General features: G+C 39.3%; 1 protein-coding gene and 1 long non-coding RNA gene across 2 annotated transcripts in view; one reads left to right on the top strand and one right to left on the bottom strand.

The window, feature by feature from the left end:
• The first annotated feature begins 9,097 nt into the window (after nt 1-9,097).
• LOC124264356 (carbonic anhydrase 7-like) overlaps nt 9,098-27,536 on the top strand; it is a 36,184-nt gene continuing 17,745 nt past the window's right edge. Inside the window, exons 1-3 of the mRNA XM_046699110.1 lie at nt 9,098-9,213; nt 22,709-22,741; nt 23,782-23,946. Coding sequence (XP_046555066.1) covers nt 9,144-9,213; nt 22,709-22,741; nt 23,782-23,946 — 268 coding nt within the window. The 5' untranslated portion in view covers nt 9,098-9,143. The remainder of the gene's footprint in view (nt 9,214-22,708; nt 22,742-23,781; nt 23,947-27,536) is intronic.
• Nucleotides 11,113-14,162, bottom strand: LOC124264357. The gene is made up of 2 exons (XR_006895111.1): nt 14,103-14,162; nt 11,113-11,351 (listed from the first exon to the last, which is right to left on the bottom strand). It is a non-coding gene; the product is annotated as an uncharacterized LOC124264357 (long non-coding RNA).

Below are 27,536 nucleotides of genomic sequence, written 5' to 3'. Positions count from 1 at the left end.
AATTTAATAAGATTGTCCAACGTCTTGTCTGTGGATGCTCAAAAGTATGTTTAGGGCGTCATCTAAAATGGTAATTATAAACTTCCTTGAATATATCCGTGAAGATCCGGGTTAAAACTGATATTCAGCAACCCATGCTTGTCGTAAGAGGCAACTAACGGGATCGGGTGGTCAGACTTGGTTGACACATGTCAACGTATCCTAATTGCGTAGATCGATGCTAATGCTGTTGATGACTGGACTGTCTAGTCTTAACTCACCATACAGCTGTAATATTGCTGAGTGAGGCGTAAACATTAACTTACTCTCTCTTTTAAACGGGGCGGTGGGGTAGCCTAGTGGTTAAAGCGTTGGTTCGTCACGCCGACGACCCGGGTTCGAATCCCCACATTGGTACAATGTGTGAAGCCCATTTCTGGTGTCCCCCGCCGTGATGCTGCTGGAATATTGCTAAAAGCGGCGTAAAACCTAACTCAGTCAGTCAGTCTCTTTAAAACATGCAGCCTCAGACTTATCAATGCCCCATAGGCCAGGGATTCAAGTGTTTGTTTAGGTTTACCATGTGCGAAAGTAGTGTACAAGATCACATGTTTTGACAGAACTGAATCCAAAAGCAGAACGCTCAATCCCACACCATCTCATAAATACCATGCTTTCACGTGGTATCAGACACGTTTTCTTAATCACTGACTGACTGACGGACTGAGTTTTGGTTTTACGCCGCTTAGAGAAATATTCTAGCAACATCACGGCGGGGGACACCATAAATGGGCTTCACACATTGTACCCATGTGGGGATTCGAACCCGGGTCCTCGGCGTGACGAGCCAACGCTTTAACCACTAGGCTACCCCACCGCCTCTTTTCTTAATCAGGTGAGGCGAGGTAAATTTGGGTTTGACGTCGTGCTTGAGAATATTTTGCTCATATGACGACGTGCATGCGTGTGTATGTGTATGTGCGGCTGCTTGCACTAGCCCAGACTGAAGCTGGTTTTATAGTGCTAGCCCACTGAGATACCATGCCGCAGTGAAGCATGAATACCCCATTCAAACACATTATACTGACTCCGAACCGACCAGTCCTTGATGTAATGCCGAGCGCCAGGCTTCTTAATCCGGATTTATCAGGGCGCTTATGTTGTTGTTTTTCGGAGTGAGTCGCTTTTAGAAACCATATTGGATGTTAGGGATTAAATTGTTGGTTCCAATTACCAGACTGATCTTTTATGTACCATGCGCCCCAATGTGTTGTTAATGATTTAGGTGAGTGAGTTAGTGAGTTTGGTTTTACTCCGCTTTTAGCACAAACTTCCAGCAATATCACTGCGGGGGACACCAGAAATGGGCTTCACACATTGTACCCATGTGGGGATAATGATATAGGTAGAAAACATGAAGAATCTGAATGATCCCAGTCAAGCTTTAGCATAGAGACCACAATGACATAATGCCACGTAGATGTGAAATACCCAGAAATCCATATGTCATCAAATATACAAGGCAGAGCTTCTAAATATCATTTAGACAAATATTTCAGGAGTTGGTTATCGATGTTATCAACACCTGTTGCGTTATCGTGGATTTGCTGGAGGGAACTCGGGACTTGAAAATATTCGTTATAGTGTTCACCATCTTCGGGATTATCTTTAATATTTTCATTGACTTGTTGCTGTTCATATTAATTTAGGCACGTAATACCATGATGAAAGCTGTTTAGTTAGGCCCAGTGTTTTGCAATGTCAGTTTTGTAAATAAGCCATTGGTCAACGTCTTTCAGATGAAGAACATCGGGTGTCGATCCTTTACCTTTGATTATTATTTAGACTTCCACGCCTTTGATATTGAAGTTTGGGCGTTTTGTATGTCTTGATGTACGCCCTGTCCTGGTGTATATTATACTACTTTGACAGTAATTAGATTATGAGAAGTTCCGGGTTAAAATTGGTCTTCAACAACCCATGCCTGTTGTAACAGGCAACTAACGGGACATGTCATCGTATCCCAATTGCGTAGAACGATGCTCATGCCGTTGATCACAGACTCGATTATTTACAGACCGCCGCCATACAGCTGTTATATTGCTGAGCGCCATCACTTGGTGTTTGGATACTGTGCGCTATAAAAAGATGACTTATTGGTAGTAGTAAACAACCAACCAACCAACCAAAAGATTATGAAGGTTTCGACGGGGATATTTTACCGCCTTCTTTTAAACGTTCCTAGATTTCGTAGACCGCCTCCGTGGTGTAGTGGTTAGAGCGTCCGCCCGGAGAGCGGAAGGTCGCGGGTTCGATCCCCGACCGCGTCATACAAAAAGACGTTAACATATGGTACTTGTTGGTCCCTGCCTGGCGCTCGGCATTAATTGGTACAACAAGGACTGGTCGGCTCGGAGTCAGTATAATGTGTCTGAGTGGGGTATTCATGCTTCACTGCGGCATGGTATCTCAGTGGGCTAGCACTATAAAACCAGCTTCAGTCTGGGCTAGTACAAGCAACCGCACATACACACATACACACACATGCACGTCGTCATATGAGCGAAATATTCTCAAGTACGACGTTAAACCCAATTTCACCTCACCTCACCTCCTAGATTTCGTACAATCTGTATCAAGCCAAGGTTTACGAATGTGTCAATCTGCAGAAGACTTTGGATAGTTTGGTTAGCCACTTCCTGCAATGTGTCTGCCAACAACTGAATTGAATCAGAAACATCATAAAAAACTGTGTACTGTAAGTCCCCATGGTCCCTAGTATGGTGAACTTGTTTCAGTTGTTGGTGATCTATAGCCTATTTTTATATTGTGTTGTCCTCTATAGTTCAAATGTTTTAGATTTAATTACTAGTTTTACATTTATATCTGTGATATTCTAGTTGTTTTACTGTCCTTCGTTGACAGGATTTTATACTCTATCTTTAATTATTGTTAATATATATGTTGTTTTAGTCACGATATGGCTGAAATATTGCCAAAGTGACTTTAAATTTTAACTCACTCACTCACTGTTTCATTATTCTCTGAAATAGTGATTGATATACACCATTTAGCCTTTGAAACACTCCACCTTGTCGAAGGTTGCTCACCATTTAGGTTGGTAGCAGATAGAATAGAAGGGAAAATGGTTACTTCCGCGAAGGTCATCATTCACTAACCATGTATAGTATGACAAAAAATATTGAGAATTTTAGGAATATGTTTAATTGGATTTCTAGTATATACAACCTTGACCAGCTATCAAGTGCTTGGTTTCATTCAAGAGAGACAACTCTTTTAATCCTTTTTCATTAGTTTGTGAAGAGTTATCCCCTTTGTTTACTTGCTAGCAGACGACATTTTCAGTGATCCTCAGTATGGATGATTTAGAGAAGAGGAAGTTGATTTTAGAGTATTATAACAAGGACATCAGATCAGCTAAAGTGATTTCAAGTAGAACAGGCATCCCTTTGTCCACTGTTTAACGTGTTTAAAATATTGCAAATGGATATGGCATTGCGCACCAGGGAGGAGCATGTAGGCCCGGAAAATTGACTCTCGGTGACAGGGGGCGGCTTGGTATTCTTGTTTCTAAAAACAAACGAAGGAGTTTAGAAAATTTAAGGCTGGATATGATTGATAGAGGAACTGTGGCTGTCTGTAAGGAGACAATTAGAACTGAGCTGCATGCAATGGGTTGGCAGAAAAGTCGAGGAATTCCATCACCGATCATGAAACCTGAACAAAAGGAGTGAAGCTTGAACTGGTGCTTACAGCATAGAAATTTTAACTGGGACAATGTGATCTTCTCAGATGAAAGTTCTGTGTGGCTGTTTCCTAATACACTGAAATTCTGGACCAAACAAACTGAAAAACCTTTATATCAGCGCCCAAAGTACAGTCCGAAATTTAACGTGTGGGGTGGCATACCTGTGTTAGGGGCAACGCCCCTCTTTGTATTTGAAGGGAATATGAACAGTGAGCGGTGCACATATATTCTCGAAGGACATTTACTTCCATCTGCTCACCTGTTCTATGGAAATGTTTTGATTTTCCAGCAGGACAACGACCCAAAACATCGTTCAAAGCATTCACAGGCCTGGTTTCGTACCCAAAATATGACATTATTAGATTGGCCAAGCTATAGCCCTGACCTAAATCCAATAGAAAATGTTTGGGGAAAGTGTCAATAAGAAAAATCTGCTGAAATGACAGAAGAGGTGGTCCGATATTGGAACATCATGGACCACTACTTTCTAACTTCTTTGATCCGTAGTATGCCCCGCCGCATTGAAGCCTGCATTGCCGTGGTGACTTGACAAAATATTAACTGTTCACCTGTCTTTGAATCTGGAGTTATGTTCTGCTAATATTCACATTTAATACGTGAGTAATGAGTGAAATAAAAACAAAAATTACGATCTTTAAATTCTCAATAATTTCTGGTTGTACTGTATATTAATTTACCAACGTTTACTAATATAATAGAATCTGTAGGTAAAAGTCCCAACACAGAATTCTGCCGCCGGCATTATTTTGTAAGAAAGTGTGTGAACCATCATCAAAAACACGTAGAATAGTAATGACTTTTCTGGGTACAATAACAGCTCAATACTTAAGAACGACGAAGATCACAATAATGATGACGACGACAATTATGATGATGATGATGATGATTATGATTCATTCCCTTGAATGAAGTCATGAATAATTTTCAACCAAATTTAAATATGAAATGTAGTTACCGAAAAACAACAACAGAAGTACCGTGATCATTTGGTATATTTGGATTCATCCGAAAGAAATGCCGTTGAAATAGATAACACGTCAATCTGACAATATTATTAAACTTATTGAATTATCACCCGTGGTTGGATATTGTCTGATTATTGTCTTATAATGTATGTATTTCGGAACGCTGAAAAGCTGAAGAGGGTGGAATATATTTTGAGCACAAAGTAATGTGCAACGTGAGTCGAATTGCCGGCAGATTTACATGTTAAGCATGTATTGTTACTCGCTTGCTCTGTCAGGATTAAGTATACTGACGGAAAAGGATAACTGTGCATAACATGAAACTGCATAAAATAAAAGTTATTTGAAAAGTTGAAATGACAATAGATAAACATGTAGCAAAGCACGTTTCATGTAATTTGATGTCACGTATCAAATTTGACGGACTGTGCACAATGAACTTACTTTTTGCATGCTTTTTGCCACCTGAAATTCACACACCTCATATTTAAAATTGAACAATGGTTCATTATTCTCTTGCCTCTGAATGTTGTGGAAAACACGTTAATTTCAACCTAAACTGCGCGTACGTCATGCCACGGCTTACAGACAATCAGTGTCTTCGCGTCGTGGGTATGCTGGAGACTTGAATGGCCCAAAATGAAGTGGCCAGACATTTTAGTGTCCTTCGAAACACGATCTTATCAACATTATGGGAAATCGAGAGATTTTCCTCGGACCGACCGTCGACACTTGACGTTACGTCAGCAAAACACAACCTCATTCGGCTGACCTATCTAAAGAATCGTTTCAGACTGCCAGTTTGACTGCTCAGATCAATACTGGCTTACGTCCAATCAGTTCCAGGACTGTACGGAAGCGACTGGAGCACAACATCCGGCCTGCAATACGTCCAATTTTGCTCCAGCCTCACCGACAGGCACGCAATGCCTGGTGCAGACAGCATCTACGGTACTGAAGACAAGATTGGAAAGGTGTTTTGGTCACTGATATCATCTGGACATCTGAGAGGGCAGGGCAAGGGTTTACTGTGTACAGACGACGAGGTAAACGGTATGCTTTGTTCAACGTCGACACTTTAAGGGATGACATCACTGGACGTCATGTGCAGCCGTTCATCCAAGACAGAGACGCTTCGCGCTTCACAAGATAATGCCCGTCCACATGTCAATCGTGTTGTGACAAATTCCCTGTGACAGCAGAACATTCCGGCACTCCCCTGGCCATCTGTTTCTCTAGACCAGTCCCCTATCGAGCACGCTTGGATGAAATGGAGCAACTTTTACGTCAAGTCCAGAATCAGCCATTAACGTTAGCTGAATTGGGACATGCGTTGGTTCAGACATGGAACAACATTTCCCAAGCTTCCTTCAATCGCTTTGTGTCGTCAAGCCTGTCTCAACGCCAATGGTGGATACACACGATACTGAATTTATGAACTGACTTTTGACACCGCATGCTCACAAACTGAATGGTATCACCATTGCTACATACCGCTGAAGGTCAACAGTCAAGAAGTTAACACAACTACTTCTTGAAAACCAAGACTGAAATATCTATTTCTTTATCTCAGGCAATTTACTTACGGATCAGATGGCCGGTGAGGGGTCAATGTAACAAGTTGTTTACTACAATTTAGACAGCAAACAGACCTAATGTGGTTAAATGTTTAAGGTCGAATGTATGGATAAATAGCGAGGCGATTTGGAGAAACGGCAGAGATCCAACGGGGGGATACAACACATCTCTGAGAAAGACACTCCAGGAGCTCTCCAACTGATGTTACTAGAAGTTCTCGATAGTAGACCCTCAAGACTTGGGGGCGTGGTGGGCGTGGTGGGCGTGGTGGGCGTGGTGTCTAGGGCGCCAAGCAAGTGATCCAGCGAGCTTGAGGTGCCGGGACCGAGCCCACCTGTGACCGGGTGTAAAAACCTCAGAGTCAACTTTGTGTGCAGACTCTTTCAGTGTTGTCACAACCCCTAGTGTACAGTACACAACCCTGTGCACTTAAAAGATGGTGGCCACAACAAAACGTGCACACATCTAGCTGCGGTTACAGCAACGTGCAGTAAACATGGACAAAGTATTGTGACTATGTGTCCCAGTCCACCCAGCTGTGAATGGGTACCTCGTAAGGATGGGAAAGCTGCAATAACATGGCACGCCTAGTCACTGCAAGAGTCGTATGATCCCCAGGGAGTTGGGATTGATTAAACGATTTGCCGTAATAAGCTGAAAATTCAGCGCCTTGTGCATGTACTAGTTGCGTGGATATATAAATATCCTATCCTATCCTAAGACTTCATAATGCAGTAGAACTCTGAAAACGACGAATATTTTATACTTTGTGCCCTGGCTGATCAAGAACACATATCTGGATTTCACCTTTTTGTCATAACGTATGTTTGACCAAGTATATGAAGTATCCCACTGACGATTTCATACTGCTCATGGGTTTCACTAAAGTGATAAACGTCAGAGATATGCACCACTTCGAGCTTTCCTCCTTTATTTAACAGCTGTTTAGAGAAGCGTCGAACCCAACTCACCCCACACAATCAATGAGGGTATGTATTTTCACACAGACAAGATACATCAAAACATGTTCACATAATGGAAGCCTACGTGCTATGGAATGCTCGTTTTCTATTTTCACCTATCCCATCACAAACACGTATAACAGGTTCCTCCACGCATCTATGGCGACACTATTTGGATTACGTTCCCGCTAACGTTTCAGTGAACTTTAGTAAACGTACGTTGTGCACCTCTAAAGAAGATTCCATTTGTAGTCATACAATGACATACAGTGGTACAAATTATATGTGGTGATATGATTATATAGTAAGGGTATTCAAATGTGCATTTCTGTGCATTCCATGTTGAACACATTCATCTTGTGCAGTAGTGTATTGTTTATATATACATGATTTAACTGCATGTTTTACGTTTTAGTATCATTTAATAACACGCGGTTATATTTTATGGATCCTGAGGGGGTACGTAAGTCCCAACACATTTAGAGTAAATTTAGGCTTACCACGTTTTTAATCGTAGAATATGTGTGCTTTTAATTTATGGCTAGATTTCTCTTCTGTCGCCAATGGCTGAAGGGATGGTGTAAATCCAACTAGGATCCATGTAGGTAGCAAAAGTAATGTAAGTCCCCATGGATCCTAGTATGGTGATCTACCTTCAGTTATTGGCGATCTATAGTCCGTTTTTATATTGTATTGTCATTTCAAATTAACATATTTTAGTTTAATTGCTGGTTTTACAAACATATCTGTGATATTCTAGTTGTTTTACTGCCCTTCGTTGGCAGGTTTTTTATATTATACACATATTCCATTTCAATCTCAAATGTTCTCGTCACGATATGGCTGAAATATTGCCGATGTGACGTTAAATAATAACTCACTCACTCACTATATTTTATGGAAGTATGATAAGCAGTGCATCAGATGTATCACTACGGATAGGTATGGCTGAGTCAGTGAGTGAAGGTACAAGTCCTATTGGCACCGTGTCAGCCACATAGACCTTTCTACAATGATAAAAACGCGTCTGTGGTAGACAATATAAAAAGTAGATCATCAAACATCTTATTAAAAACTAGAATTAATGCATTAAACCATTTAAAGGCCACGACTAGTGAGTGAATTAATATTTAACGTCACATCGGCAATATCTCAGCCATATCATGACGAAAACAATTTATTCAGTAAAAAGTGAAAACATTTGGAGGATTAAAAGCTGTCGACGATGGACAGTAAATACTAGAGAATCACAGATGTGAATATAAAACTAGCGAGCAAAGTTAAAAGATTCCAATTAAAGAAGACAATACAGTATAAAACACGGGCTATAAAAGGCCAAGACTACAACTTAACAGTGACATATATACCTTCTAGACCAACACATGTGGTAATAATCACATCAAAGCTGTCGACGATCGGTACTAAAATAACCAGATTGTTCCTTATCTTATTTAAAAGTAGTGTTGGAGCATCAACCCCCTCAAACGTCACGACTTTTACGTAACAGAACAATATACCCAAGTTGCAATAGCAACGTACTGCGACCAACACTGACGCCCACTGCCTGCTGGGAAGGGGGGAGGGGCTGATAAGGAAGGAGGGACCACGGTGAGTCTAATCTGGTGCATGTATGCGAGTCAAGTCATTGGGTTGACTACAAAATTAAATTTCAATGCAAAAACGTCTTCTGAAGAAGTCGGACGCAGTTTGCTTGTCGTTTAACCTGCAATTACACCCAATGAATATATTATTATCGGAACTCTTTGACGTAGTCATTTTCCAAGGCCGTGTGCAAAATAAGCCTCACTATAAATACTCGAAATATATGTTAGGCAAACGAGATTTTGAAAGCCACACGCACTGTCAATAATGGGTTGCCTCAACGTTTTTAAAATCATCGTTGTTGTAATTCCTCTGGCTTTGGAAAAAACCGTCGCTGGTAAGTATATAAGAGGAAGCTGGTAGGTGAGGTGAGGTGATGTGAATAAAGTGGAAATAATCTGATAGTTTCTCGATGTAATTGGATGGCGAAATCATGCCATAGATCATCCTCACCTTGCCCGCCTGCTAACGGTGCTCATCAAGATGTTTGATGGTTTGATTCGTATCACGAAAATAGGAAATTGTATGACTGCTACGATTATTTGTGCTAGCGAAACAAATGAAAATGACGAGTGACCAACTCCCTGTGAAGGAAAACTAAGTTCTATGGATAGTCAACTTCTTTATTGCAATGAGTGCGACGTTTCGGTGAAGGTACTAACACCGTTATCAAACAAGTGATACAACAATTTGTAACAAGGAGAATATATACATTGCTGCATAGTGAGTATATACAATTAACAAGGTTGATGTACATTGGATATTTGATAAGTGATTTTGAGCAGAGGAGGTTGATGTACAGAGTGATTAGAGTTGAGTTATACAATTCATGAGTTTGACGTACAATGGGATGATGATAAGTAAGTAGGTTGAAGTACACTAGTTGTGATTACAAGCACAAAGGGGAGCGTGGAAGCCAGATGGACAAAGGAGGTATGGATGGATTACTGGTGGTGGTCTTTGATTAGGTGGTGATAGGCTGAGGAGATGAAATAACCTTGATCACGATTCATGGTGGGGTTGTGGCATTGGATGTTTGTGGCTTCAATGAGTTTCCTAATTTTGTAGTCTTGTCGGTTGATTTCCAGGATGTCGATGTTGTTCCATAGGATGGCTTGGTCAGGGTTGGCTTGCGTGTGGTCGGCTATCGCGGCTAACTCCCTGTGAAGTTCTAATTTTCCTACAGGACGTTAAGTATAAATTCTACGTAGGAAAATTGATGAATTGATTATGTTGACTATTTGAAAACCTCTAAAGAGGATCTGGTGTACCTCACCTTGATATTACTGGAATATTGATAAAGGCAGCGCAAAACAACGATGACTTTATCAGCACTCAATTCCTGGTTTAATGTGATTTCAGTGATGTCTTCTCGAGATATGGGAGAGTCTAGAATATCGACAGGCATCTGGTTCAATTAGGTCTCAGAGCCTCACACACTTTAGATCTCATCTTTGTCACTAGAATGTATCTCATTCTTAAAAGTAAAGAAGTAACTGGAAAAGTTACAGTTAAGAAACGAAATCACTATTTCCTTTCTAATTATGCTTCTTCCATACATTCCAGTACGCTGGTTTCGAAATTGAATTGAATTTTGTAATTGACCAATTGTATTATTCTTGAAAGAAGAATTTAAATGCGTACATTTTTCCTTTCGTTTTGACCTCTACTGATATCTGTTGTCGCTATGCATAAAGCATGTGCAATGTATTCAACACTACCTCCAATATCATAAGATTTTGTAAACATGATATGTCACTTATTTTGTGGTAAGCATGAGATATGTCACTTGTTTTGTGGTACGCATGATATGTCACTTGTTTTGTGGTAAGCATGATATGTCACTTTTTTGGTAAGTATGAGTCACATGTTTTCTATGGTAAGCATGATATGTCATTTGTTTTGTGGTAAACATGATATGTCACTTTTTTGTGGTAAGCATGATATGTCACTTTGTTGTATAAACATGGTATGGCACAAGTTTTGTGGTAAGCATGAGTCACATGTTTTGTGTGATAAACATGATATGTCACTTGTTTTGTAGTAAGCATAATATGTCACTTGTTTTCTGGTAAGCATGATTCACTTGTTTTGAGTGGTAAGCATGATATGTCACTTGTTGAGTGGTAAGCATGATATGTCACTTGTTGAGTGGTAAGCATGATATGTCACTTGTTGAGTGGTAAGCATGATATGTCACTTGTTGAGTGGTAAGCATGATATGTCACTTGTTCTCTGGAAAGCATGATATGTCACTTGTTCTGTGGTTAGCATGATATGTGACCTCTTCGTGGTAAGTATGATATATGACGTTTCCCGGTAAGCGTGAATCACATGTTTTGTGTGGTAAGCATAATATGTCACTTGTTTTCTGTAAAGCATGATATTTCACTTGTTTTGTGGTGAGCATGATATGTCACTTGCTTATTGGTATGCATGATATGTCACTTGTTGAGTGGTAAGCATGATATGTCACTTGTTTTCTGGTAAGCTGGATATGTCACTTGTTTTTGCATAATATGTCACTTGGTGATAAGCATGATATGTCACTTGTTTATTGGTTTTGTTGAGGTAAGCATGATATGTCACTTGTTTTCTGGTAAGCATGATATGTCACTTGTTCTGTGGTAAGCATGATATGTCACTTGTTTTCTGGTAAGCATGATATGTCACTTGTTTGTGGTAAGCATGAGTGGTAAGCATGATATGTCACTTGTTGAGTGGTAAGCATGATATGTCACTTGTTGAGTGGTAAGATATGTCACTTGTTGAGTGGTAAGCATAATATGTCACTTGTTGAGTAAGCATGATATGTATTGTGGTAAGCATGATATGTCACTTATTGTGGTGGTAAGCATGATATGTCACTTGTCACTTGTTGAGTGGTAAGCATGATATGTCACTTGTTGAGTGGTAAGCATGATATGTCACTTGATTGACTTGTGGTAAGCATGATATGTCACTTATGAGTGGTAAGCATGATATGTCACTTGTTGAGTGGTAAGCATGATATGTCACTTAGTTGTAAGCATGATATGTCAAGTAAAGCATGATATGTCACTTATTGAGTGGTAAGCATGATATGTCACTTGTTGAGTGGTAAGCATGATATGTCACTTGTTGAGTGGTAAGCATGATATGTCACTTGTTGAGTGGTAAGCATGATATGTCACTTATTGAGTGGTAAGCATGATATGTCACTTATTGAGTGGTAAGCATGATATGTCACTTGTTTTGAGTGGTAAGCATGATATGTCACTTGTTTTCTGGTAAGCATGATATGTCACTTATTGAGTGGTAAGCATGATATGTCACTTGTTTGAGTGGTAAGCATGATATGTCACTTGTTTTTGTAAGTGGTGTCACATGATATGTCACTTTTGTGGTGGTAAGCATGATATGTCACTTATTGAGTGGTAAGCATGATATGTCCTTGTTTTCTGGTAAGCATGATATGTCAGTGGTAAGCATGATATGTCACTTGTTTAGTGGTAAGCATGATATGTCACTTGTTTGAGTGGTAAGCATGATATGTCACTTGTTTTTGAGTGGTAAGCATGATATGTCACTTGTTGAGTGGTAAGCATGATATGTCACTTGTTGAGTGGTAAGCATGATATGTCACTTGTTGAGTGGTAAGCATGATATGTCACTTGTTGAGTGGTAAGCATGATATGTCACTTGTTTTGTGGTGGTAAGCATGATATGTCACTTGTTGAGTGGTAAGCATGATATGTCACACTTGAGTGGTAAGCATGATATGGTAAGCATGATATGTCACTTGTTGAGTGGTAAGCATGATATGTCACTTATTGAGTGGTAAGCATGATATGTCACTTGTTGAGTGGTAAGCATGATATGTCACTTGTTGAGTGGTAAGCATGATATGTCACTTATTGAGTGGTAAGCATGATATGTCACTTGTTGAGTGGTAAGCATGATATGTCACTTGTTGAGTGGTAAGCATGATATGTCACTTGTTTTGTGGTAGCAGCATGATATGTCACTTTCGTAGTAAGTTATATGAGCATAATTTCCTATTTCGGTAAGCATGATATGTCATGTTTTTGTGGTAAGCATAATATGTCACTTGTTTTCTGTAAAGCATGATATTTCACTTGTTTTGTGGTGAGCATGATATGTCACTTGCTTATTGGTATGCATGATATGTCACTTGTTGAGTGGTAAGCATGATATGTCACTTGTTTTCTGGTCGGGATATGTCACTTTTCTGTGGTAAGCATGATATGTCACTTGTTCTCTTGTTGTATAATATTTCTGGTAAGCATGATATGTCACTTGTTCTGTGGTAAGCATGATATGTCACTTGTTCTCTGTAAAGCATGATATGTCACTTGTTGAGTGGTAAGCATGATATGTCACTTGTTGAGTGGTAAGCATGATATGTCACTTGTTGAGTGGTAAGCATGATATGTCACTTGTTGAGTGGTAAGCATGATATGTCACTTGTTGAGTGGTAAGCATGATATGTCACTTATTGAGTGGTAAGCATGATATGTCACTTGTTGAGTGGTAAGCATGATATGTCACTTATTGAGTGGTAAGCATGATATGTCACTTGTTGAGTGGTAAGCATGATATGTCACTTGTTGAGTGGTAAGCATGATATGTCACTTGTTGAGTGGTAAGCATGATATGTCACTTATTGAGTGGTAAGCATGATATGTCACTTGTTGAGTGGTAAGCATGATATGTCACTTATTGAGTGGTAAGCATGATATGTCACTTATTGAGTGGTAAGCATGATATGTCACTTGTTGAGTGGTAAGCATGATATGTCACTTGTTGAGTGGTGGTAAGCATGATATGTCACTTGTTGAGTGGTCACTTGTTGAGTGGTAAGCATGATATGTCACTTGCATGATTGAGTGGTAAGCATGATATGTCACTTGTTGAGTGGTAAGCATGATATGTCACTTGTTGAGTGGTAAGCATGATATGTCACTTATTGAGTGGTAAGCATGATATGTCACTTGTTGAGTGGTAAGCATGATATGTCACTTGTTGAGTGGTAAGCATGATATGTCACTTGTTGAGTGGTAAGCATGATATGTCACTTGTTTTGTGGTAAGCATGATATGTCACTTGTTTAGTGGTAAGCATGATATGTCACTTGTTGAGTGGTAAGCATGATATGTCACTTGTTGAGCTTATTGGTATGCATGATATGTCACTTGTTGAGTGGTGGTAAGCATGATATGTCACTTTCTTGAGTGGTAAGCATGATATGTCACTTGTTTTCTGGTAAGCATGATATGTCACTTGTTAAAGCATGATATGGTTGAGTGGTAAGCATGATATGTCACTTGTTGAGTGGTAAGCATGATATGTCACTTGTTGAGTGGTAAGCATGATATGTCACTTGTTGAGTGGTAAGCATGATATGTCACTTGTTGTGGTAAGCATGATATGTCACTTGTTGAGTGGTAAGCATGATATGTCACTTATTGAGTGGTAAGCATGATATGTCACTTGTTGAGTGGTAAGCATGATATGTCACTTATTGAGTGGTAAGCATGATATGTCACTTGTTGAGTGGTAAGCATGATATGTCACTTGTTGAGTGGTAAGCATGATATGTCACTTGTTGAGTGGTAAGCATGATATGTCACACTTGAGTGGTAAGCATGATATGTCACTTATTGAGTGGTAAGCATGATATGTCACTTGTTGAGTGGTAAGCATGATATGTCACTTATTGAGTGGTAAGCATGATATGTCACTTGTTGAGTGGTAAGCATGATATGTCACTTATTGAGTGGTAAGCATGATATGTCACTTATTGAGTGGTAAGCATGATATGTCACTTGTTGAGTGGTAAGCATGATATGTCACTTTGTTCGGTTGGTAAGCATGATATGTCACTTATTGAGTGGTAAGCATGATATGTCTTGTTAGTGGTAAGCATGATATGTCACTTATTGAGTGGTAAGCATGATATGTCACTTGTTGAGTGGTAAGCATGATATGTCACTTGTTGAGTGGTAAGCATGATATGTCACTTGTTGAGTGGTAAGCATGATATGTCACTTATTGAGTGGTAAGCATGATATGTCACTTGTTGAGTGGTAAGCATGATATGTCACTTATTGAGTGGTAAGCATGATATGTCACTTGTTTTCTGGTAAGCATGATATGTCACTTGTTCTGTGGTTAGCATGATATGTGACCTTTTCGTGATAAGTATCATATATGACGTTTCCCGGTAAGCGTGAGTCACATGTTTTGTGTGGTAAGCATAATATGTCACTTGTTCTCTGGAAAGCATGATATGTCACTTGTTTTGCAGTAAGCATGATATGGCACTTGCTTTGTGGTAAGGATGATAAGTCATTTGATTGTGGTAAGCATAATATGTCACTTGTTTTGTGGTAAGCATGATGTGTCACTTGTTCTATGGAAAGCATGATATGTCACTTGTTTGTGGTAAGCATGATATGTCATTTGTTTTGTAGTAAGCATGATAAGTCATTTGATTGTGGTAAGCATAATATGTCACTTGTTTTGTGGTAAGCATGATGCTTCACTTGTTCTCTGGAAAGCATGATATGTCACTTGTTTGTGGTAAGCATGATATGTCACTTGTATGTGGTAAACATGATATGTCACTTGTTTGTGGTTAGCATGATATGTCACTTGTTTGGTAGTAAAGCATGATATGTCATGCATGATGTCACTTGTTTGTGGTAAGCATGATATGTCACTTGTTTGTGGTAAGCATGATATGTCACTTGTTTGTGGTAAGCATGATATGTCACTTGTTTTGTGGTAAGCATGACATGGCACTTATTGTGTGGTAAGCATGATATGTCACGTGTTTGTGGTAAGCATGATACGTCACTTGTTTTGTGATAAGCATGATACGTCACTTATTTTGTGGTAAGCATGATATGTCACTTGTTTTGTGGTAAGCATAATACGTCACTTGTTTGTTGTAAGCGTGATATGTCACTTGTTTTGTGGTAAGCATGATATGTCACTTGTTCTGTGGTAAGCATTATATGTCACATGTTTTGTGGTAAACATGAATTGCGTGTTTTCTATGGTAAGCATGACATGGCACTTGTTCTGTGGTAAGCATGATATGGCACTTGCTTTGTTGTAAGCATGATATGTCACTTTGTGGTAAGCATGATATGTCACTTTTTTTGTAAGCAAGATATTTCACATGTTTGGTGGGCATCATCATTCAGTTGTTTGTGGTAAGCATGATATGTCACTTGTTTTATGGTAAGCATGCTATGTCACTTGTTTAGAGGTAAATATGATATGTGGTACGGATGAGATGTCACATGTTTTGTCGTAAGCATGAGACACATGTTTTGTATGGTGTATAAGCTCGATATGTTCCTTTTTTGTTGTAAGCATGATATACAACAGGTCTTGTGGTAAGCATGAAATGTCACTTGCTTGTGATATGTTACCTGTTTTGTGGTACGCATGAGATTCACATGTTTTGGGGTAAGCATGAGTCACATTTTTTTGTGTGGTAAACATGATATGTCGTTTGTTCTGTGATATCTCACTTGTTTTGTGGTGAGCTTGATGTGTCACTTGTTTTGTGAAATGCACGATATGTCACTTGTTTTGTGGTAAGCATGATGTTTCACTAGTTTTGTGGTAAGTATGATATGATATATGTTTGGTGGTAAACATGACATGCCACGTATTTTAGTATAAGGGTGGTATGTTATTTGATTTGTGCAATATCAGGTTCTTTTGTAATAGGCTTTATGATAAGCACTGTGTGTTATTTGTTTGGGATAAGCATTATGTGAAAATTGGATTGTGATAAGCATGGTATATTCTTTGTTGTGGGGTAAGCATCATGTGGAAATTGTTTTGTGATAAGAACTGTATGTTGTTTGTTTGGGGATAGGCATGATATATCATTTGTTTTGTGTTAAGCATGGTATTTTATTTGTTGTGTGGTAAGCACTATGTATGATTTGTTTTGTGATAAGCGTGGTATCTTATTTGTATGGGTGTAAGCATTACACGTCACTTGTGTGGTAAGCACAAAATGATATGTTATATGTTAAGTATTTGTTTTTTGTTTGTTTGTTTTATTTTGGATTGTTGTTGTTTTCATTTGTTTTGGGGAATGTTATTTCATACTATGCTGAACATTAGTTTGATCGCCATTCTAGAAGTTGGTGAGTTTATGAAACATATAACTCTATGGTGGACAGGATCTTGTTTCTTTCATAAAGCGACGTTTCGATATAGACTCTGACACCGTTATCAAGCTAAAAGTGACTACTACCAAATGATTAAAAGTGTATATACATAGCATGTTTTGACAAACTAAGGATATATGTGTTCCTCATAATAAAGTTGACATCCATAAAGACTCAATATCTTATGTGTATCACAATGTCATTCAAAGGCCTAAATCCCCCTTGTTTATTGGCTCCACCACCAGTCCCATGTGTTGTTCTTAGTCCCTAACTGGCCTCTCCCAATAATGTACCAGTTATTATTCAATTACATTCTGTTAATGTTAATCTGCTTTTTGTCAAAACATAGTATGTTTATATACTTCTCATAATTTGGTTGTAGTCACTTTTACCTTGACAACTGTCTAAGAATCTACGTCGAAACGTCGCTCTATGCAATTAACATTCATGCTGAACAAATCTCCTTCCCAACATTTTAGTCGTTAACAATTAACATACTACTGTATCGCTTACTTCGTCCAATGCATTTCACCAAGCAATCATCCTCATGACTAAAGCTGTATGAATGCATGGTTTATTCTCAAGAAGATCACAATAGTGACATAGAGAAAAATACAAATGAAGAGGTTTGTTAATTGGAGCATACGTAGCCAAGTTTTTAACAGTAGTGCTCTATGCGTAAAAGACATCAGGGATATAATTTTATCTAAAGATGGGTAATTACAATAAAGGTTTGGTGGGAATGAATTTCTTTCCTAAATATTGACAATATAACCAAAGTAAAATTCATCTCCTTTTGAATTTTTACACAATGTACATAATCTGTCTTCTTTAGTAACATTAACCACATTTAAAAAAATCAGAAACTAATGAGTTACAGTCTAAACAAGAATTTAGTCCTTATTTACAGATGGGTCCAAGTATGGTGGCACAGTGACCATTGCATAATGTTGACACCGTTCTGTTGTAGGAAGTCCCGTGTAGCTCTGGCAGTATGGGCCCGGGCTTTATCATACTGGAACATGTTGTTCCATAGGTTGTTTATATGGCGCCTCTTCCAGGCTAGATATCCTGCTCAAAGCACACAATCTGACCATTATTACTGCCTGTTAGGCGCAGTAAGGTTAATAGTCTCATGACTTATTTCACCGGGTACCCACTTTCTGCTGGGTGAACAGAGACAATTTTGAACAAACTCACTTGCCTAAGGAGAGACCACATAACCGGTATGTCCACCATCGGCATTGAGAACAGCAGTGCATCGACGACGCATAGAGCCTATCAAACGTGCAAGGAAGGATTGTGGGATGTCACGCCAGATTCCCTCAAGTTCTGTTGCAAGGTCAAGGACGTTATCTGGCGGATGAGGAAGACGGCGTAGACGTCGATCCATCTCATCCCAAACATTCTCTATCGGGGAGAGATCCGGTGAATTTGCATGCCAAGGCAGTAAGTCAACGTTTTGGTGTTGCAAGAAATCCATAGCAACCCTTGCCGTATGAGGGTGGGCATTGTCCTGTTGGAATGTTAACCCAGGGCCATGACGTTGTAGAAAAGGAATTGCCACAGGTCGAACAATCGGATCCCTGTAGCCCACACCAGTTAAGTTGCCCTGAACAATCACCAAATGAGTTCTTTGGCGTGCTGTTATTACACCCCAAATCATCACGGAACCACCACCACCAAAGCGATTCCTCTCCAAGACACAGGCCTGTGCATAACGTTCTCCCACGCGTCTATAGGCACGTTGACGTCCATTACTATGGGAAATGTTAAACCTTGACTCATCTGTAAAAACATTTCTCCACCAAAACAAGGGTCTGCGGACATGATTTCGGCACCACATTCGGCGAGCTTGTCGATGACGTTGTGTCAGGATAGGCCGTATGGCGGGACGTCGTGGTCTGATCCCGTGATGACGTAAACGTTGTCGAACTGTGTTGGGGTGGATACGGCGAAGTCCTGGGATGGTTCGGACAGTCATCACTGCAGTCTGAAACCTGTGGCGAAGATGGGTCACCCTTATCAATCTGTCCTCTCTTGGCGTTGTTACACGTGGACGTCCACAACGTGGCCGATCGATGACGTCATTTGAGTTCTGGTAGCGTCTCACCAGTGCAGAAATGGTGTTCCGGTGGCAGTGGAAATGTGCAGCCACTTGTCGTTGAGACATTCCCCACGGACCATCCCAATGGCCTCATGACGTTGTGCAGACGTGAGCCTTGGCATGCTAAGCGTTTCAATAGCCATTTAATTTTTTGAACTATGGCAAGGGCAGGGTTTGAGCTTTCCAAAGTGACAGTATTGTGTGGCATTCATTTGCTTTGTTTCTCTTTCCCGGAATGCACGTGCAACAACGTATTGCACGTCTCAAGGACGAACCCACTGACGTCACGGAACGTGGCACGTGCATGCATGTTGGATACATGTCACTAATCTCTGAGTTTAAATTCTTATGTGTGTACACAGGTTTGATAAATTTAGATTTAAATTTTTGTATGCACAGTTTCTTTATGTGCCTAGTATAGTTGAATAACCCTTTTCAAAGCCCGCTTGCGCTTCACCTATGAAGCCGACCTTATCAGAATAGGTTTGTAGCCTCTTACTCTTACTGGAGTCAGCTTTGTCCCCTTTATTCTTATAAATTGGTCTTTTCGTACACAAAAGCCACGATTCCGGCATTACACCATACTCTTAAATGACAATAAACAACTCGTACCCTTAATATGCTCATTATACACATTATCTAAACAGCAACCCTTATTATTATTAATTGCTGTACAGATTCAAGTATTTTTTGTATCAGTTAAAGGAGCGTCTTATATATAACTATTTACAATACAAGCATGTCGAAAATCAACATCAAAATCATTTACATCATGAATGTTTACATCGTAATCTACATTATTAACATTTTCAATGTTATGAGCATCAACAACGTTGTCAACACCATCATATTATTGTTGCCTTTAGCAGCATTTAAATCCTTAAAGAAAGTATAAAATGAATTAATGCCAATTACTGGCTGTGTATCTTGTTTTGAATCAAAAGTTTTCCAAATTTACAAAAAAGAAATTAGAATCAGTGTGTTTAGAAGAATGCACGTATTCTGCACAATCCATTTTGAAATGTGAAAAAGCGTTTTTAAAGTTTTACTGTTACCACTTTTGCTTGCGGTTAAGAATGCTGATTTACTTTGCTGTGAGCTATTACGTCTATAAGCACGTTTACATGTATGCTATTGTCTGCGCATAGATTTAATGTTGTGATTTTATCACAAATGATGTTTACACGATAATCAATATTTTCTGCGTTCACAAATAACATCAATCTGTCCCGTTTCGCATTAAAAACAATAACAGAAATTATGCCGTCCAAAAAAAAGAGCAAAAAAACCCCCACCAATCTGTGTAACAACAATACTTTGTGCAAGTGCCTCTGATGATGTAGGATCATACTCTTTGGCAGCGATGTTTGCTGAGCATGATTCCCCAATTATATCACCACTCGTTGGTTCAGAGACTAGTAAGTTGTCCGTACGTTCAGAGACATTACCCTTTACAAGGATACAAATCAAGTTTTGTGAATAAGTCACCGTGCATGTCCCTGCATTGTTATCAAACCGACTGTTTAAGTCGTAAACGTCTACCGGTTGTCATTCACATTAATATCTAGCTCATTATCCATGTATTGCTGCCTTGAATAATAATTGTCTTCACGTGAGTGAATTCATGCTTTCTACAGGTGTTTATGTATTTTGATAAGGTATTCCACGTGGAAAATATGCATTAGCAGGCGTAGTTATTGTCCTGGTAGAGGGAAACTGCGGTAATGCTGATCTTATGATGATAAATATTTCATTGGTGACTATTATATACAGATTGTGTCAACAAAAGATGTAAGAAAACCCAGTTACACGTCACTGAAATTCAATTGGGGAACATTTTTAAGACTGAACAATACAACAACGACATAAATTAAAATGCCAATGTACCTGCTGTCATTGCGTTGTAAAGGATTTTTATAAAGTTAAATATTAGGCATTTGTATTACATACTGCCACATGAATGTATACCACATGTGCACAACCCATTCCTGAATAAGATGGAATATAAACCATGTGTCGTGGCCTTTTTAAAAATCCTTAAAAATACCTTTGCAACCTGTATGAACTACAGCACCAGAAGGACGACACCACCCTAGGTTTGCTGGTGATTGTAGAAACATAATTTGAACGTTGTGGTCTAACTAGTTTCAGATGGAAGCTGGGGCGGTGATGTAGCCTAATGGTTAAATCGTTCGCTCGTCACTCCGTAGACCCGGGTACGATTCCCCATATGGGTACAATGTGTGAAGCACATGTCTGGGGTCCCCCGTCGTGGTATTGCTGGAATATTGCTAAAAGCGGCGTAAAACTAAACTCACTCATTCGTTCGGGAACGGCTACTAACAATTTCCGTCGATTTGGACAGAAAATGTATCTTTAATAAAACATATGCATATGACAATTATCTCTGTGAAAAAATTGGTTTGAAGTTACAAATGAAAATGATTAGACGTTGTTCGAACTATTCTGGAATGATTATGCTTTGAAATGTTTATCATCCTTTGAGGTGGTAAATCAATACAATGGGGTCGTTAAAACAAATGATTATAGGAACACCAACATTGTTAGAAATTTCCTTTAATGATGATGCCATGAAATGTTTATCATCCCTTGATTTGAAAAATCAACAATATGGGCCGGTTAAGACAAATCATTTTTCAGAAAAATTAAATTGTCCTATTTTCGTCCCTACCGAAATAAACCAATAACAGTGATTTAGATGTTCAAAAGAATGGTTGAAATAAAATCCTGCTTTGGAAACAAAGATACACCATTTAAAGTCACCATTTTTCAACTATTAAAACAAGAAACAACTGTTGTAGAGTGTATAAAATTGTAAAATAATCATCCCCATGATTTCAGTCTTTTAAAACATTTTCTGCTGATTTACATTAGAAAACCAAGTAAAACGTGTCTTTGATATTGTGAAAAAGTGTTTAGGAACTTCTACAATGATCATGGTTAACATTTTTGCTTGCAAGTAGGAATTTTCCATTTTCTGTTTACGCATAGCAATATCAATCGCCAAAACGCAGCAATATTCAAGCAGTATTTGCATCCATTTCACATGTAGAATGATTCTACAGGGTATGGAGAGAGCCTAGAAAAGATGATATGATACACAAGTACGAGAAATATGCCAAGATTAACAGCTGAAGAGAGAGAAAGAGCCATTGGGATGTTGCAGATGGGGTCGACATACAACACATCGGTATTGACTTTAAGTTTAAACTTCTTTGCACAATGAACTTGTTTTAACTCTGCCAATACAAGCACAAATTCCAACTAATATGCATAATGATTCAGGTCAGCAAAATGGAGAACACAGTTTGTACACCTTTGTCTTACCCCAATGAAATGAATGAGGACATTTAACTTATTGTGTTCTCAATAAACCGTGTGACTAACACTGATTATTTGCATAGTAATTTCATATGGAGTACCGTATTTCACCCAAAATGCGTTATTTTCCTGTTGTGCATTATTCCGTTGTATCTGATACCAATACCTTTTATGTTATACAGGTGCTGAAACTTGGGGTTACTTTGGTAACATAGGTAAGTTTACTTTTTATGTTACCTCTAGTTATTCATATGTGACGACCAGTAAATTATCCTTTGAACTTTCAGAATGTTTATCATCAACACTGGGGGCGGTGGGGTAGCCTAATGGTTAAAGCGTCCGCTCGTCACGCTGAAGACCCAGGTTAGATTCCCCACATGGGTACAATGTGTGAAGCCCATTTCTGTCAGCCCCCCCGGTGATATTGCTGGAATACTGCTGAAAGCGGCGTAAAACCATACTCACTCACTCACTCACTCATCAAGACTTTTTCAAAATGACACAAATAGGACAAAAACATGCATTTTCGCCTTCAGAGACAGCAAACCGGATTAATTACATTAACAGTTATGGATGTAATATTGAAGCAAGAATTTTATATATTTGATGTTATTGTTTTAAATCTTAATAATCTTCAAACAAATAGTTCAAATGAAACAATACATCATACTCTGAGAGAAACAAATATAGGAACACGGGAAATTCAAGCGTTCCTTAAATATTTTCCAGTTTTCATCACCAGCTTTGAATAGCGCTGTGGGAGGCAATCTAAGATAAAAACTGTAACACTGCCATGAAGTGGTGTTCCCTTATTTGTTTCCCTCAGTATATTTATAACACATACGTCCCTAGTATGGTGATCTCCCTTTAGATGTTGATCTATAACCTATTTTTATATTGTACTGTTACATATGATGATATATTTTATGGATACATACTCGTTTTAAAACAAAACTGGATTTTATAGTAACAACATGTATTTAAAGTTTATCCAAAACTTTTGAAGTCACGGTATGGCTGAAATACTGCCGGTGTGACAATAAATTTTAACTCACTCATTCACTGAATGAAGTCAATGAAGAGCCTCAACAAAATTTAAATATGAAATGTAGGATATGAATGAATTTAATAAGATTGTCCAACGTCTTGTCCAACGTCTTGCCTATCCAGGACCAGCCCACTGGTCTCTAAATTTTAACTCACTCACTCACTATAACACATACTCGGGTTATATTATCATACATTGCCTTTCCAGGACCAGCCAACTGGACCGATATTAACCCAACATGTGGGGGTCAACGGCAGTCTCCCATCAACATCCAGGCAAAACAAGCTCAGGCCAAGAAGTACGACCCTTTCGTGATGCATAATTTTGACACAACTAATGCCACTCTTGTGCTGAAGAACAGGGGCCATACAGGTGATGCACTTACCTTTCCTAAACAGTCTCTTCAGGCACATTGCACCCGTGAAGATCCGGGTTAGAATTGATCTTCAGTAACCCATGCTTGTCGTAAGAGGCGACTAACAAGATGGACTCGCTGACTTGGTTTACACATGTCATCGTGTCCCAGTTGCGTTGATCGATGCTCATGCTGTTGATCACTGGGTCGTATAGTCCAGACTCGATTATTTACAGACCGCCGCCATATAAACGGAATATTACTGAGTACGGCGTAAAAATATACTCAATCACTCTTGCACATTGCATGAACTGTATATGTACATGGTCTTGTGCTCATGTTAGATCTTGTCGTATAGTCCGCCCGGAGAGCGGAAGGTCACGGGTTCGATCCCCGACCGTGTCATGCCAAAAGATGTTAAAATATGGTACTTGTTGGTTCCTGCCTGGCGCTCGGCATTAATGGGTACAACAAGGACTGGTCGGCTCGGAGTCAACAAATGTGTCTGAGTGTGGTATTCATGCTTCACTGCGGCATGGTATCTCAGTGGGCTAGCACTATAAAACAAGCTTAAGTCTGGGCTAGTACAAGCAGCCGCACATACACATACACACGCATGCACGTCGTCATATGAGCGAAATATTCTCAAGCACGACGATAAACCAAATTTCACCTCACCTCACCTCTTGTCGTATAAGTTCCCGTGAAGGATTGCAAGTAATCTGCTCATGCTCAAATTCAGACAAGAAAATCATTCAGGTGCAATGTTGTCATAAAGAATTACTAGCAACTGGCCATACTACTATTTAGGATTACAGGTATTGTACAGTCTCTATATAAACAGTCTATTGAGAACAACCTGTGAAGGTCCGGGTTAGAATTGATCTTCAGTAACCCATGCTTGTCGTAAGAGGCGACTGACGTGATCGGGTGGTCAGGCTCGCTGACTTGGTTGACACATGTCATTGTATCCCAATTGCGCAGCTCGATGCTCATGCTGTTGATCAATGGATTGTCTGGTCCAGACTCGATTATTTACAGACCGCCACAATATAACTGGAATATTGCTGAGTGTGGCGTAAAGCTAAACTCACTCACTCACTATTCAGTACGCTCACCCTTTCTGGAACACCCGGTATCATCACTATTTTCATAATGATAGATTCCGGGGTGGCGGAGTAGCCTAATGGGTAAAGCGTTCGCTCGTCACGCCGAAGACCCGGGTTCGATTCCCCACATGGGTAGAGTGTGTAAAGTCCATTTCTGGTGTCCCCCGCCTCTATCTTGCTTGAATACTGCTCAAAGCGGCGTAAAACTAAACTCACTCACTCATAATGATTCAGAAACATATCCTCATAATATAGTCGGAATTGTACAGTCGAATCTGCTTTGAGCAGAGATTTCTTATGGACGTGGAAAGGGTTTTGTCACTTAAATTTTATTTACAATGCCAGATTATTCAATTACAAGTTTTAATAATTTCTACAGCATTATCAAGACATACTTCCACCTAATGCCACTTACCACATTTGAGATAGATAGATAGATAATTAAAAGTTTAATAAGTGTTCGGGCAACTGGGCCCATTTACACTTTGCCCATCATAAAGGTTTGCTAAGTTTCTAAACTGTTACAAACTATAGTACTGTCGGAAATAGAAAAAAAACTGTTTTTAGGCTGTTACTCTGTATCCCTAAAATTTACACAGTTGCAAATAGCATATGTCGAAATAACCCACTTCGGCCTAACTTGGCGTTCAGTGGGATGCGTAATACGATATCCAGAAAAGCATGTTTACTCGTAAAATCGGGTAAAACTTAGAAAAAAATACAAATAGCTGCTGAAAACAATCGATCAGACTATAGATTGCAATTAGGTCGCTCAGCCAGGTATGACGACGGACCGTCGACTCACCTGGCATGAAATGCACGTGCTGCCTGCAGGCACTAGGGGTCATCTCAAAGATCTTTTGTACTTTTTCATGTGTGTTGACTATGTCTCATCTAGTGATTAACATCTTTCGTGTCTTTCTTTCATAAAGTTTATGTTGAGATATGTAAAAGAATATGATACCCGAAAACCATAGAAACGCATCGTAGTATATAGGTGGCATGACCACCCGAAGATCGACAGGACTGGATATTATTTGTAAATTGTTATGACGTGCCGTGTAGCTCCCCAGTATAATTGCCCTAAAGGATTATTTTATCTGAGCTGATATCTCTATCCCCTAGTCCGATCCCAGGTTTTGCTTTTGTGACGACCCTTCCTATCTGTTTCTTTTTATAGTGACAGTGAGACTCCATGGTAGCTACATCCTTAATAGTTTCAGCATAAAAGTTATTTTTTACGTCTAATTTCAAATTGGGCATTTAAAAAGTGTCCTTTGTAATACAATATCGTCGCACACTAATTTGCATAAAGCCATGGTCTGTTCCAAATAAGTCCTTTTGGACTTAGAAAAAACCCGCATTGCTCATTTCTGCACTAATTTCCTCTCAGTAAATCCTTTTTCTCCGTTTCCTATCTCTCTACCACTGAGACTGTGGTTGGGCCGAACGTAGTTTAACAGATATTTCACACTTTCACATATCAACTACATAAATTGTAGAGATAAATGTGAAAATACAATTTTTTTCTATTTCCGACAGTACTATAGTAAAGCTGCCACACTGCCTTTAATCAAGAATGACATTCTGTACATCATTGCGAGTGATATTCCTTGAGCACAACAGTCCAGTCAATGAGATGTCAAGATTGAGAGCTGTAAGAGATTCCACCACACCATCGCATTACGTTGATTTACATGGTTTTGGCAATGCAGTAAATAGTGAGCCACATTATCTAGCTGATTACACACTGTGCAGTTTGCAGGAATATCTTTATTAATAATATTTAGATACGCACCAAGACCACAACGCCCAAGACGAAATCTGGTTAAAACAACCTCTTCTCTACTATTGTTTCGGGATAATTTTGATTTGTTACAAAAGGCTTGATGCCATAGCGATGGCGTCCTTTTAAGGATGAGATCCATCTCTGTTGCCATTTCCTTTGAGCATGGATCTTACTGACGGTGCATAATTCTGCAGGAGAGGTCAATATTTGATTTACCTGTGATGGTGTTTGAAAATAGTCGAGCCTTGATCAAGTGATTACAGTTGTAAACATTATGACGCTAGACACGATGACATCCGTCAACCAAATCAGCCAACCCATGTCGAAACATTGATTACACAACAATCTCGTTTTCTGCTGACTGGGTTCCGCCCTACTGCGCAACTTAGTACAATAACCAGTCCGGAATTTTTAGACCAGCTCAGTGAACTGGATATATAAATATTAATTATTTGATACGTCTAATCACTTGTATAATTGCAACACTACGCTCCTTCTAATCCTTTCAAGCACGTCGTGCAGCGTGCTCTGTCGTACAGCGTGCTCTGACAAACGGAAATTTGGAAATCGTGGAATCTCTGCTCGGCCACTAGAAATGTTTGGCAGTCTGGTACGGACTTGATATTATTTAAATCACATTGTACGTTACAAAAAAACACTTAATAAGCGCAAAAAGCATATAACACGTGTAACCAGTGAGCCAAATGAA

The sequence above is a fragment of the Haliotis rubra genome, unplaced genomic scaffold, assembly GCF_003918875.1.
Source record: "Haliotis rubra isolate DU_JTF1 unplaced genomic scaffold, ASM391887v1 Scf92, whole genome shotgun sequence".
NCBI lineage: Eukaryota > Metazoa > Mollusca > Gastropoda > Lepetellida > Haliotidae > Haliotis > Haliotis rubra.
Note: the sequence above shows the minus strand (reverse complement) of the source record. Positions and strands in the feature narration are given on the sequence as shown.